Consider the following 14,375-nt stretch of genomic DNA (forward strand, 5'->3'; position numbering starts at 1 on the left):
ATGATATAATGCTTGTATCTTATTGAACAAAACCTATTCTCTCTATAATTCCACCAAAAATTGTTAACACTTTTACCAAGATTTTTTTATACAGCCATTTGCTTGTTACAAAGTTCATTCCACAGCCATTGTACTTTTCGCTCAAATACTAACTTGATGTATTATCCTCCTACCATTTCCACCCTTCCCTTTTCTTCCAACTCTTCCATTGTCTTTTTCTCTATTTTTTCTCTTTCTCCATTTTCTTCATCCGTAGATACGCTCATAAATATCCAAGCAAAAACAAACAAACAAACACCCCTTCCCCTGCAAGTGATAACTGTAGTAAACATACAAGTATAATTTAAATAACAAAAAAAATCAAGCAAATCAATGTAATCCTACTCATCCGCGTTCAAAGTGTCGGTGCTAAACAGTACTCGCGCAACGGCACCTGTCCATGACTCCAACATCGCCATCGTTGTAGTGCCCGCTCTCATGTTGACTGCTTCACTAGGTATCGCTAGGCATTCGCTAGCAGCCACCCACGATCACAAAGTCCAAGCGATCGTTCAGTAGACCAGTTCATCGAAGCGAAGCGCATGCGTATACTAAAAATCGTTCTTCCCTCCAATTGGTATCATTCTTCATCACCATCACTACACACGCCTGTGAGCGATCGTGTGTTAAACTAAAGCTCTTATACACTTGCCGAGGCAAACAACGGTCAAGACAACTTAGCGACACTTCCATAAGGACAAGGTCTCAGGTCTTTTTAGCAACTTACACACCTCTTAAAACCATGCACCACTGTGTTGCTCACATTACAGCACCCTTTTTGACACCTCAGAATGCGTTTGTGTGCATCCATCACCCGTTTGATCGCTAAACACAATCATTGAATGTCGTCTACTCCTCGATCATTTGTATGTACGTAGCAACTGCTTGTTCATTCCTTTCATCGATCGCATTCATTTTCGTCATCGCCACCCTGTGTTGAGCTGTGTGTGTGTGTGTTTGTCGGTAGCGAAACGCTCGGTCTTACCGAACCCTCCAGTAGTGCCAGTAGTGTAGCCATTGCTGCATCCCGGGCAGCGGTAGTGTTTGCTGTCGCAGCTGCCTCTCGCGTCCATGGTGACAATTGACATGGAGTTTATTACTTGAAAGTTATAGACCAAAACCGATGACGCTAACAAACGCGGTAAAACATCGCCCGGCAAAACTACCCGAACCAGCACCGGCACCGCTAGCTACGGCAATGGCAGCTCGAACAACGCCACCAGCACTTCGGCCGGCTCCACTACCGCCAATAGTGCGACGCTCGTCACCACCAGCATCACCAGTACCGGGGGGCCCAGGAAATCCATCATGAAGCAGTAGACTGAGTTCAATCGGCGGAGGAATGGTTCGCGTGCATACGGACCACACATTCACAACCAGTATAGCAACACAAATTCAAACGCACAGATAGCAAAAACGCACACCATGTGGTTAAGTGTAAAACATTTACAGTGAACGTAAAATATCACGCTAACGAAAACACTCCAACACTCTCAACACAATGGCGAACGTGGACGTGCATTGGAGCCACGTTCTGCAAGCCACATACATCGACAGCAGCAAATGTAAAAAAGAAGAGAAGCGTTAGCGTTATATAGTAGTGTCCGTTACCAACTAGTGGTGTGCAGCGTTTGAAAGAGAACAAACATACTGCAAAATACATTCACAAAACCACAAACAGTTCGATCGAATAGCACGCGCGTTGGAGAGCGCGATAAATGAAGCTCTTAGAGTTTGTTGTTGTTAACCGTACCTTAACTGCTAGAAGCGCTACGCTATCGGGTTCTACACCCGATAGGACTTAATTTTTCGTTGTTGTTGTTGTTGTTGATGTCGAACATTAACGGCGCCCAAATAACCAACCACACCCAGCAGCAGCAGCATCAGCAGCAGCAAAGGAAGCAAGTGCGACGGGCGCTGCTGCCTCTCCCAACTCACACTCATTTTTGTCACATTGCGTACCAATAGAGGACCATTTTTAAGGCAACCTTATTCACAAGAGATGGAACATAGAAGAGAAGCATAAATGAACCACCCATGCCAGAATTTAAACAATCCAATGACAATATATGGTAATTATGCATTAGACAGTCAGTTGAACAGTTACAAGAACCTAACGTCTATTCTATCGTAGGAAAGTAGCGTCAGTTTTGTTGTACTTTTCTATTGCATTCGATTTCGTTTAATGGTACAATTATTCATGTGAAAAACAACAAACGAATCTTATTTTAAATTTAAGATCATAATTAAGTATAATTTTATGTTAAGCTTTAAAATTACACCAAACATAAGAGCAGCATGTGTTTCTAATTCTAATTACGGCACAGTTTAGTCCTCGTTCATTGTTAGTGCGAAGATTCGCCATTAGGCTGGCACCAAGAATTAAAGCCTATTGTAACAAAACATCAACAAAACTGCTAATAGAGAACGAGAACTTAACCGAATTATAATTGTTTAGTAATAATATTTCATAAAGTTATAATTATTGTTAAGTTAAAATGCACGATGCAGGACATATTCAGTTATCTTATTTGATTATCGTTTTTACTGCATTTCAGAACAGAGTTCTTTCGCATGTTTCAGAAAAAAACGGTTAATGCGTGTTAGGTGTTTATTAGTTTCATGCAAACTCTGTTAAACTTGGTTAATAGTTTACCCGCTATCTTAGTATTTACGTACCTTTTCCAGTAGCGTACTATATTCAGTTCGTTAAGTGTAGCTCATGTTATTTGCTTGACAAAACTTTGTTATCCCGTTTATATTCCGTTTTACAAGCCAACGTTATATTTCAACCACTAGTATGTAAAACTCGGATGGAAATTCCATCGGAAACAGATTGATTCACTCTGCAGAGAATCTGCTTTTTTGGGAATGTTTTTTTTTTTATTTTACAATCTCCTTTCTCCGAATGCATTTACTTATTATGGATTTTTTTTCTTTTTATATGTGACAAAACACCTTGAAAAAAGCCAAGTAATTAATTTTATTTTCTGTCATTGTCTCTTTTCCCCTTTGTACGCTTACCAACGGCGACCAACTCGAACACAACCCAGGACGACGATGAGGATGATGACGATTTCAGTGGACCCGCGCTAGGCGGCCCCGTCAACGTGCGGAGCGATTCGGACGACGAAGACGAACCACCGACGATGGGCAAAATGTTGGCGAAAAAGTCGGCCGCTTCGCCGCAGAAGCTCCAGTTCCAGAATCAGCATCATCTAACCCCGAACGTACTGAGCCCCGGTTCGCGGAAGAAACCGTTCCGCATGGAGGTGGTGGACTTTTAAGCGTTCACCGATATACCAGGGCAGCGGCCGATATACCAGGGCAGAGCAGGAGACGCTACGCTCAAACACAACGACCACATGCGGTGCAGTAGTAGTAGTGGCAAAGCTTTTATCTTTTTAAATGTACTTCAGTTTTACCTAGTTCACCAACCCTGTTCCTTCGTGCGTGGGTGAAAGGGGCGTCCATGGGAGTGTGCAGTTCAAGCACCGACATAATCCTTTGTTTGTTTTCTCACAACACACACACACACATACAGACACAAACACACACACACGCGCTATCCACAGCCGTGGGAAGCATAGGTATCGAAGCGCTAATGAGACAGCACAGCTGCCACGCGAAGAAAGTAAAGGTGGATAACATTGTTACCTGTAAATATCTTGTATAGGCCATACACTAAGCAGAAGATGCTGAAAATCAAGCTATTTGTAATAGGTTAATTAGGAGGAGGAGCAGAAGAGATCGAGATATCCCGGTCGGCGTCTGGCGGGTCTGGCGACACTTACTTTGGTACCCCGGGCGGGACAGAGCTTTCTCTTCGGAATCGGTTTTAAACCTCCACTCCAATCTCGAACCATAGAGAGCCAAGTCGAAGATAGGCCGGAACGAACGGTTGCCTGCTAGTTGCCATTCAACTATTAATAGACGATAAGTCCAGCACTGCAGCAATGCGGTGTGGTGCCACAGCCGGAAAATGCAGTATTCTCATTGGGTTTTCTTTCAGCCAAGTTACCTGCTATAGGTGTGTGTGTATTTTCCTGTTGTACAAATTGTACTGTTTCATACCAAATTACACCACCATGGTAGGTGGTGGTGGTGTTGCGTTTTCCCCCTCCTTTTCCGTAGACACATGTTGAGAGGGGAGTACGAGAAAGAGAGAGGGAGATAGAGAACAAAAATGCTAGAAAAAAAAACAGAAAAACTAATCAAACGTAAAGGATGAATTGATTTGTAAAAAAAAAGATAACAAAACAGAGAGCATAAGTGTTGCCGTGCGTTAAGATTTCAATTAGTTTGAATACCTCGCTCCTGTAGTGGGAACACAGGTTTTGCACCATCAAGTGCGCCCGTACAATAATCGTAGTGTTAGACGCTAAAATGTGTTAGTAGTCGTTTCACTGCTACCAAACAATATCTATACTTGTGCTTTCATTTAGACAGTTACTACTATAGTTTTCCATCAATGATCCCTTGTAACCCTTCAGTCCTTCTCTCTCTCTCAAACTCGCTCCTTCTCTCATACTTTCCCGAGCAAACACCATACGATAAACACACGTGCTCAGCAGAATTATACTATGTAAGTGAAACTTAAATAATGATTACTTAAGATGTAAGTGCATGTGAAGTATGTAAGATATTATGAAAACGTTCAACCAAACGGTGGTGACGATGATGAAGATGATGAGGTGGTGTAGAAGCTCTCGTAAGACATTTTTTTTTCAAAAAGCACTCCCTGAAAAAAGGAAGGAAAGAAAATTACGCCTAGGTTTCCTGGAAAAGATCCGAATGAAAAATAGCGAACTTCTCTCATTTAAATGATTTAAATTAATTTAAAAAATAATGATTGTTTGCCGCTTCCAAGATGCGCTGCAATGTACACCGCCTGTTGGCTCGTGCTTAAAGGAACTCTTGCACCACGATGTGTTGCTAGAGCCATAAACAAATGTTTTTGTTTTGTTCGTTGTTGCATCCTGTACGGTAATGGTTTGGTTTCAATGAAGCCCCTGCTCCGCTGCACACACACACACATGCAGCGGCAGATAGAGGAAAGTGTGATAGAACAAAATTTGTTTTGTATCTTTAATGCTAATCTCGATGTACACACCCCGGCAAACAACTACAATACACAAGCCATGTGTAAGAATAAGGCGACAGAACATTTGGTCAAGGAAATAACACAACAGTCGATATATGTTACGCTAAAGTACGTTCTACAGTGACATTGGTTTTCCTCACATCACACCCCACAAACATACATATAGGTTAGAGGAGAGAATAAAACATCAAATTAAAACGTTAAATAGAAAGTAAACCAACACGCAGCTAAAAAACTGAAGTCATTAAATGAAAAAAAAAGAAAAGAAAAATAAACCAAAACAGATCGTCGTACTGCACGAGGATCGTACATAACTGGAAGAAAACATACAATAAACAATGTGATCAATTGAGTAAACTTAAAGAGTGGAAGGGGTAAACACATAAAAAGTGAAAAGTAAAAAAAACACAGAAAAAGAAACCACTATGTAGTAAGATCATCTTTTTAAGAGTTAGTTGTTAATAGTCTCGTAGAAGGAGTGCAAAAGTGGAGGGAAAATACTTACACACAAACAAACATACACACATACATTGCATACATTGTAAGAGTCACAGGAGCTATCGAGCTAGAGGCGCTCAAAGGCCAAAGAAGAACAACAAAACAATGATGAAGAAACGTATTTCACTTACCTTGAACAACGCAGACACAGTTTATTTGTAATCCCAGCAACCATCAATCCGCAACAGGACGAAATAAAATGACGTTTACTTGAGTGATTAGAACTGGGGTCGTTTTGTTTTGCGCACTGTTTTGTAATGGAAGTTTTGGTACTAAAAACTGGCAGAGAGCTGACGAAAATCAATCATACTGGAGTAAGTGAAAATCATTTATAATTAACATTTATAATTTTCCTTATGAAAAAGTTAATTTCAAGCTCAAGTTGAATTGCATGGTGAACTTAACCTATTTGAAAACTGTTAAATAACTATCCAAATCTAACAAATATTATTGATTGCACCACTGGGGATTTTGCAGTCCTATTGCCTATTCGTAGTTCAAAATTACTCTGAATAAACTGAAGTTAGCTGCACAGCGTAAAGTTCTACCTTTTGCACCACACCACTACCCAGTTTACAAGAACTATCTTGCACATGCATGATATATGTTTAATGCCCTTCACTTTGATACAATAGAGCACAGAAGAACACAAAAACTGCCCCCAAAAAAAGATGCGATAGCCGAAGAAGTCAATTGTTGTTTATTGTCTTTCAATCCTGCAATAATATAAAAGCCACAGAATGGAAGTGAATAGAGCTTAATCATTTCCTTTCTTTTTAGCCATATTTTGGCATGGCGAGCCTTCGTTTAATATATTACCAAAGTGTATTTCAATTTATTATTCGTTTTTGACACTTCTCAAAAGTTGTTTTTTCTTTTCAATTTTATGCTTCATTTTTCTGCAGCAAACGCTTCTTGTTGCCTGCTAGCTTCAGCTTCAGACCACTGTTATTACTACATAGAACACTAGCCAAACACTTTTGCAACTGCTTCTTGCAAGATACTATTAAGAAGCGGATTAAAAAAACAGATACAAAACAACAACCAAACGTGACGTAGTGAACTTAAAACTGAAATAATGCGATAAGATATGAGTTTAAAAAAGGAATCAAAAGTAAATTTGTTTGCGTGTGAATTACGATTGAATAACAAATTGAACACAGAACCATTCACACTGCTACACTGAATTATCGAATAAAGATTTAATTTGTTAAGATGCAAACATTACTGCAGTTACTTATTATTGCCTTTTTTTTCGTTGCTTCCTCTATGTTACAATTAAATATGTAATAAAAATGAAAGAAAGAAATATATTTGATAACATTCAAGAACAACTTGTAAAATTAAATTACATGATTAAAACCAATTCAAATATGCTGCTTTTTCATTAAAATATTTGCTTAATTTTTTTGTACATTTATTTTCCATGTTAACTTGTACATTTTTGTCTACGTCAACGCTCCATTCCAACCCAACCAACAACTGTGTACACAATTTGGAGTGCACTGTAATCGTTATTACGAACGCATCGTACAAACTTAACGATCGTGTAGTGAAAATGTAAAGCATATTTGCAGAGCGATTCTAAATTTAGCTAAAAATAAACTGATGGTGCTTTCGTTTCAATCTTATTTCGCTTGTTTTGATAAATTTAAACAAGTGAATTGTGTGAATTAAATCATTGTAGCACATATTTTCAAATAATTTCTAAAGAAGGCGTCCAGACTCGGCAATGGCAAGTAGGTGACCGCTAACTGGATGTGTTTTAACTGGAGTGCTTTTAACTGGAGGTTCGCTAACTGGAGTGATTCTCAATTAACGAACACTTAAACGTCAAAACAAGAAACATCCGGAATCTCATGAAGAGAAATTTGTGGCAAATGTGCATTTTTCAAACAAATTTAGGGTCTTTTACCTACGTTTGCTATTAATTTATGTTATTACACGAATTACTATCAGAGGCGGATTTATCCATCTCGGGGCCCTAAGCGGGAGATAGAATTGGGGCCCCTGGTTTCCTCAAATTTCAGATAATTATATCGCATTTTTATGAATATCTTGGTACGAATACCAAATATATCATCCTGATTTCGTTAGGGATAAATTTTCTTCTGTCGTTTTTTATGGCAGTTAGTTAATTACTTAATAGCATCTATAGTCTTCGTGTAATCAAACTAACATATTTTGCATATTTTTAGGATGTGCATCATCGTTGTTTCCGGTAGTGCAAAAGCCAAAACTATGTTCAAATACTAGCTTTACTAGTTTTACTAGTGTTTGGTGTAAGGAAGCATTTCATTCTCTGTAGTAGTTTTTCAACACAAGTACGTATTATGTCGTTTTTCTAAGCTAAGAGTCTTTTACATTGAAATGAATCAATGAACAATGAAATGATAAACTGTAGTTATTAAAACTCCAGATTTTCCGAATTTCAGTACAGATCTAGGCATATCTGGAAAATCGGACAAAAAATCTGAATGTTACTCATTTATACTTTTGTATTTTTAAAGCAGAGTTTGCAATACATTTGTTTGCTGATTCATATACATGAGCAGTGAAAGCCACTACACAAAGCTTGTGTGATTTTCTATTTCACAGATACATAAAATGTGCCTGAAATCCAAGCGACACCACAAAGATTATCCAGCACTAGCGTATTTGTAGTCTTTTCGTCTTTGCAATCAATACCGTTTAGGAAGTTCTTAAAAAAATATAAATTAAACGTCCCAGGAGCTTCTTTATGACTTATTATCAGGAGAGGATTTATTGTTTTTAATATGGAAGAGTGCGAATGTGTGTAAAATTTGTTTTGGCCTTCAAAATTTATCTCCAAAGTTCGTAACAACTTTTAATTGCTATAAACGTTATCAACACATTCCACACACTTACTTGTAAGAATGTACTACTTTGAGAATGATTTAGTTTTCCGTTCATTTGTGCATTAATAACAAAGAATCAATCGCTTATAAAAGTGAACTAACATGTGGAGGTTTAGCTCGGGGCCCCCTTTAGGCCGGGGCCCCCCGCGGCCGCTCAGTCCGCTTGTAGGAAAATCCGCCACTGATTACTATACTTTATATCAACATAAATGAAAAAATGTTTGGTATGTTTATTCCAGTCAACGCCAATCAAAACAATCAATCCATAGAAACGTCACTCCAGTTAGCGAACATTGTTCGTTAACTGGAGCTTGTTCACCTCTCAGTTAGCGGTCACCTACTGTACAAACGCTTACTAGGTTACTATGATTAAGGGGTACTTATACTAACACGGTGAGGTGACTTAATTAGAAGGTGGGCTTGCACTATTAATCTAGATAAGTTTTTAAATTCTAAAATAAATCTAGATAATCCCTACAGAATTGATAGGAAATATCCACATTTGTGTCATAAGCTGTGCGTATTTCTAATACTTATTAATGTAATAGAAGAGCATCAAGTTTGAACTAAAAATGTGCCACATAGTCGTCCTCACTCTTATCAAATTACCATCACCAATACGTCTACCCAATACAGACATTAATAATACATAGTTTGACCCTCACTTCGATCCAACAACTCTCTCACGCCGCCCTTAGATCGATAGACATGGTCGGGCGTTTCGGAACAGCATTACGTCATTTCTGAAAACGTGCCCATATAGCCAATGCGGCGTCACCGAAGCAAACAACAACCACCCCTGCCGCACCACTGCTGCGGCTTCCGGATCTTCCGCCTGATCTTCGCCCTCTACGGGCCGAACGCAAACACAGCTGAGCTGGTGTAGAGTTATGTTTAGCACGATCAGTAAAGCATTCCACTGCCGGTTTACCACCACCATCGCCAGTCAGCGAGAGTTTAGGAGAGCGGTGAAGATCGTTCAAGCTCGCACGCCTGATCTAGCGGCCTGAACTCAGTCCGTTTCTAAACTTCACCGCGCGTTCATCGGAAGGTCTGGTAGCCACAAGTCCAACCGATCGGGTTTAGAATTTTAAATAAGAACCAATGGCAAAGGAAGAATCAAAGTACGGCTTTAAGGATAAGGCCAAGGCCGAGGAGTCGCTGGAGCTGCTGAAGAGCGAGGATCACAAGTACCAGCTGCTGACGGTGCGCGGTCTGATCGGACGGGCGAAGCGTGTGCTGACATGTGAGTGTAGCCTAGCAACGCATCACGATGATGTCATTGCATATTTGGTCAAAAATGAGCTAACGCAACATTGAGGACAAGTGTGGGCAAGCTTAAATCTTTGCTTTCTCCCACTTTCGGGTGAAACTGCTTGGCGCTAGTGGCGGTGAGGTAATCATTATTTTTAATCGTCTCACGCTCGTTTCTAATAATGTTGTGCGATTGTGCGTAAATTTAGATTGAAGCAGATCAAAACAAACGGATTTAAATCGGTTTGTTTTTCGTTGCGTTTTATGACCTATTTAAATACCATCTGGCTGCAGACAGTGTTTCTCAAAGGAGCACTAAAATGTCAAGTGTAGATTTAAAATATTTTATTTCAATTCGTCATATGATTGCTTTCAGTGACGAAGGCTGAGGACAAGATAAACAACATAAAGGCTGCGATCGAAACGTTCGAGCAGTGGCTGGAAGCAAACAGCACCTCCAGCACCAAAAACGCTAAGCCGAAGGATGCAGAAGACAAGGTGGAAACTGTGCCAGGGTTGGGTTTCAAGGACAAGCAGGCGGCTGAACAAACGCTGAGGTAATTGAAAAACTGCGTCATGCGTTATTTCATTACTTAACGCCCCAAAAATTTCGACTTACTTACTCTTCTCCCTAAAGCATCCTAGAAGGCCGCGATCCCGATTATCAGAAGCTAGCCATCAAGGGACTGATCGGTAGCGCGAAGCGCGTTATCCCTGCCACCAAGAACGAGGAGAAGCTAAGCTCGATCAAGCAAGCGGTGGCACTGTTTGAAGACTTTCTCGACCGGTTCGATCGGGAGGAGCGGGGCAAGCAAAATATGCCGTACCTTTCGATCGACTTGATACGTCAACTGCCCGCACCGCAGGAGGAGCAATCGGACAAGCTGGCGGTGGAATTTCTCGCCTGCTATGAAACGCAGGCCAAAGGCAACTACAAACATTTGCGCACCAAAGCACCCAAGGACCCAGGCTCGAAGACGTGGGACATTGTGCGAAATGCGAAACTGCAGGCACTGAAACCAGACAGCAGTGTGAAGTTATTCGATCAGGACGGTAAGCCTACCGAGCTGCACTTGCAGATGGTACAGTGGGCGTACAGCCCACAGGTGGAGAAGCTGAAGAGCTATGCGAACAGTTTGGCGAGCAGTGGCAAATCGACAACACCGTCCAGGAAACGATCGCACTCTTCCAGCTCATCTTCGGAGGAGGAGTCAAAGGCGAAGGAGAGTAAGAAAGATCGCAAAAAGTCGAAGAAATAAATAACAAATAATTGTACAAAGCAAGCAAGCATGATCCGCCTAGGTCGACTAATGAAAAGGGTAATGATAAATTGACGATTAACCTTCGCTGGTTTGGCTGCTGATGTTGACTGAGAAAGTTGTGTGGGTTTAAAATAAAAAAAAATCTTTCTTTTTCTTAATTATTGTTTTAAATATTTTCTGAAATATTCTAATTAATTGATTAATATTGCATACCTTCCCTCTGAATAAAAAAACCATATTGCATACCTTTAGGCGCTTTCCATCGACACATTCCGAAATTCAACAAGATAAAGCGCAACGAACTTTTCAGCGCGCTGGTGGAGTTGGTACGATGACACTTTAGTACTTTTTATTTTTACCGTTTTTTTTCGGTTAAGATAAGATTTCTTACACTCGCAACGGAACAAAATACAAATGCTTCTGAACGCCTAAAAGTATGCAATTATTTCATATTTTTTCTCAACACAATTATTTGCTAAACAAGCTCGACCGTAGTCTATTGGGATGTTACATGGAGTAAACATGTCCGGTATATGAGAAATATCAGTTTATGTAAAGTCTCAAATAACTAAACTTGTGGTAAAAATTTATGGGAATTGATTGCGTAATGTAATGTTATTTTTCTATTTAAAGCATACAATAAAATTGATCAATTTCTAATTATTATTTGCACTTTTTTGCTAAAGTTAAATCAAAATTAATATTAATATATGCATAATAAATACATAAAAAATAATAAGTTGATTTTTCACTTGTACACAGTTCTGTTTATGTATGCCTTTTTTCAACTTTCAGCACAATGATAAGAACAAAAACATACCAATTATTTTATAGTTTTCTGTCACTTGAAAAAGTGTTTTAAAATATGATTTTTCTTTTGTTGTTTTGCTCATTTTTTGCACATTTTCTGTCATTTCAAAAACATTGTTTTGTGATAAATAAATTTGCATTATTATAAGTGAAAATATTTAACAAACAAGCTTTTGTAAAGAAAAATACTGAACATTTACCCGCCAAATGTAGTAATCCCGTAACTAACTGGAACAATGTTCCGCCTAAATGTAGACTCTATTTTGTACACTATTTATAATGCCCCAAATAGTATGCAATTTTCCAACATTTCCCAGTCGCAACGATATCCTAGGGACTAAAGCACCGGAGAATGCTGACTTCCCACGGCCATAGGATTGACCCCAGCTACTAACCAGTTATCGATTGGCCTTGTTGCTATTGTGGTTGCAATTTTTTGATCGATATTCTGACATACTTTGCGGGTCCTGTGCCTTGTGTGCCGTGTCCCGTCCATAAAATTATCGTAATTGGAAATATTTAATTCATTGCATTAATTCCGACGGACATCTAACCAGTCCAACCGCTCGAATCCAAATGCGCAAGCGGCGACGTATGTCATTGCTATTCAAAATGTTCGATATTGCGTTGGCTGAACGATCAAGTTACGAAGCGGGAACCATACTGGTCGCTATAAAACAAGACAAGCGTTAGTAATTGATTCTGATGAAGATGTTGCTAGAGCATGATTAGATGTCAATGAGTTGGAATGGCCCTGCTGGAAGCGTCGGGTAGGTAATCATTATCACTCATACATTATCTTAATTAATACTTCTCCATTAACGGGTTCGGCTGGACGGACCATCTGTTTGCTAGCTTATGAGAGGCTTGTCAATATTGTGATTTCAATTAATGGCCCTGAATGTTTCATTATGTTTCATAGAAAGACAGAAAGAGAGGAGACAATTTAAAAACTACCCGTTATGAACGTCCAGTAATCTATTTTGTAATATGACGTCATGACTCATCTAATGAATTTTGGTCATAAACGATGCCTTATCCGTTACTAACCTAGCCTAATGAGGTTGCTACTGGAAGAAAAGCACAAAAGCAAACTATGAAACAGATAGTGAACCGACTAATAGATTGAAGAGCCATCTGTATTATTTAAAAAAAATTAACAAGCATCAATGATAGAAGCGACAAACAGCGAATCATACATTGAAGACAGTTTGGAATATGAAAATGACTTATTTTAGGACCATTAATGCATTTTAATTTCCATCCTCTTGTTATCTCGTACTTTCGTATAGCCAACAGAGCGTGATACAGTCCGGCGGTGAGCTTTGTTTCTTAATGAGTCTAACATCTTCCTATTAAACTCATCTCATCAACTTCCATCACCATCACCATCATCACAGTGCAGCTTTGAAAGATGTTGAAACAATTACAGATTGCAGGACAGGATGAGCGATCAAAAGCACCCACAACCCATATTTCACCCTATTCTCCACACGATCGTCGCGTTGATCCTCCTGCCGATTCTTACCAGCTTCCCGCTGCTTGCATCCGATGCATCCTTTCACTACTCGTCCATCTGTCACCCACGAATCGGGGACTGATCGTGTGTGATCGAGTTGCTTCCAATTTTGTTTTCGGCTATTCACTTTCAGTACCGGCTCACGAAATTATTATGATTTTTTTTTCTCAAAAGTATGCTCAATAGTTGCTAACCCGTTAGTCCAGTTACATTAAATCGTGGCGTGAAGACGCTTGGTATCGGCACTTGGGACTGTGTCTCCTCCTTATACTTCGTTTATTTCTTGTAGTAGTTTCTAATAAAGCTTTCAGCATGGCTTACTTGTTTGTTTGAAACAGAAAACAGAAAACGATGCCACGCCATTGAAATATGTAGGTACAGACGGTCCCCGAGATACACGGTTAATGGGGACCGAAATCGGCCGCAAAATACCGCGTATCTCGAATTTCCGCGTAAGTCGAATCTTGTGATTTCCAGCCAAAATATCACTAATTTTCGTGCAATTTTGCAAGTAGGGGGTGGTTTTAGCCACCAAATTAATTATTTGATATGTTTCTAATGAATTGAACAGTTTTAAAGCTTTTAAAATGGTATTTTACATTCGATCAATACGGAAATTATTTGGTATTTCACAATGGATGTGTCAAATCAGTACAATTTGCTCAAAGAACTGTCAGATTTGGAAACCCGCGTATCTCCAAATCCGCGTATAAGAGGTACCGTGTATCTCGGGGACCGCCTGTACACATATGTTGACTAAAAATTACAATTTTTTTAGTTACAATAGTTGGACAAAATATCGATCTTAAAACCCTAAATATCACAATTGTGCCCCCAAACACACAAAAATCCATGCCGTGAAGCACTAACATGACTGCAACATTTCGCGCCTAAATTTATGTATCCAACCTTCATCCTGTATGGTGCGATGACATTCGAATGAAAATGCCAAATTCTTAAGGCAACCACACATCGCACGACAATATTTACGCGTGTAATAGAGGTTTTGG

The 14,375-nt window shown here is 39.5% G+C and overlaps 2 protein-coding genes across 12 annotated transcripts in view; both read left to right on the forward strand.

The window, feature by feature from the left end:
* LOC121598479 (sodium-dependent neutral amino acid transporter B(0)AT3) overlaps window positions 1-5,869 on the forward strand; it is a 28,749-nt gene extending 22,880 nt beyond the window's left edge. For 7 of the 11 annotated variants that reach the window (XM_041925396.1, XM_041925401.1, XM_041925398.1 and 4 more), the window contains one exon: window positions 1,153-1,456. In XM_041925396.1, coding sequence (XP_041781330.1) covers window positions 1,153-1,359 — 207 coding nt within the window. In that variant the 3' untranslated portion in view covers window positions 1,360-1,456. Of the gene's footprint in view, window positions 1-256; window positions 1,457-3,092 lie in introns of those variants that run through there. The other 4 variants (XR_006005574.1, XM_041925403.1, XM_041925404.1 and 1 more) reach the window with 4 other exon arrangements.
* Window positions 5,870-9,477: 3,608 nt separating this feature from the next.
* LOC121598481 lies at window positions 9,478-11,194 on the forward strand. Its single transcript, XM_041925406.1, has 3 exons — window positions 9,478-9,766; window positions 10,151-10,331; window positions 10,412-11,194. The coding sequence occupies exons 1-3, from the start codon at window positions 9,625-9,627 to the stop codon at window positions 11,031-11,033; spliced, it is 945 nt and encodes a 314-aa protein (XP_041781340.1). The 5' UTR covers window positions 9,478-9,624; the 3' UTR covers window positions 11,034-11,194.
* Window positions 11,195-14,375: the final 3,181 nt, after the last annotated feature.

Source organism: Anopheles merus, chromosome 3L (assembly GCF_017562075.2).
Source record: "Anopheles merus strain MAF chromosome 3L, AmerM5.1, whole genome shotgun sequence".
Lineage (NCBI taxonomy): Eukaryota > Metazoa > Arthropoda > Insecta > Diptera > Culicidae > Anopheles > Anopheles merus.

Excerpts from the sequence above, each read along its gene's own strand:
- LOC121598481 (XM_041925406.1), top strand. The coding sequence starts at position 9,625 with ATGGCAAAGGAAGAATCAAAGTACGGCTTTAAGGATAAGGCCAAGGCC. Across the intron at positions 9,767-10,150 it reads GGCGAAGCGTGTGCTGACAT|TGACGAAGGCTGAGGACAAG; the intron begins GTGAGTGTAGCC and ends GATTGCTTTCAG. Across the intron at positions 10,332-10,411 it reads GCGGCTGAACAAACGCTGAG|CATCCTAGAAGGCCGCGATC; the intron begins GTAATTGAAAAA and ends TTCTCCCTAAAG.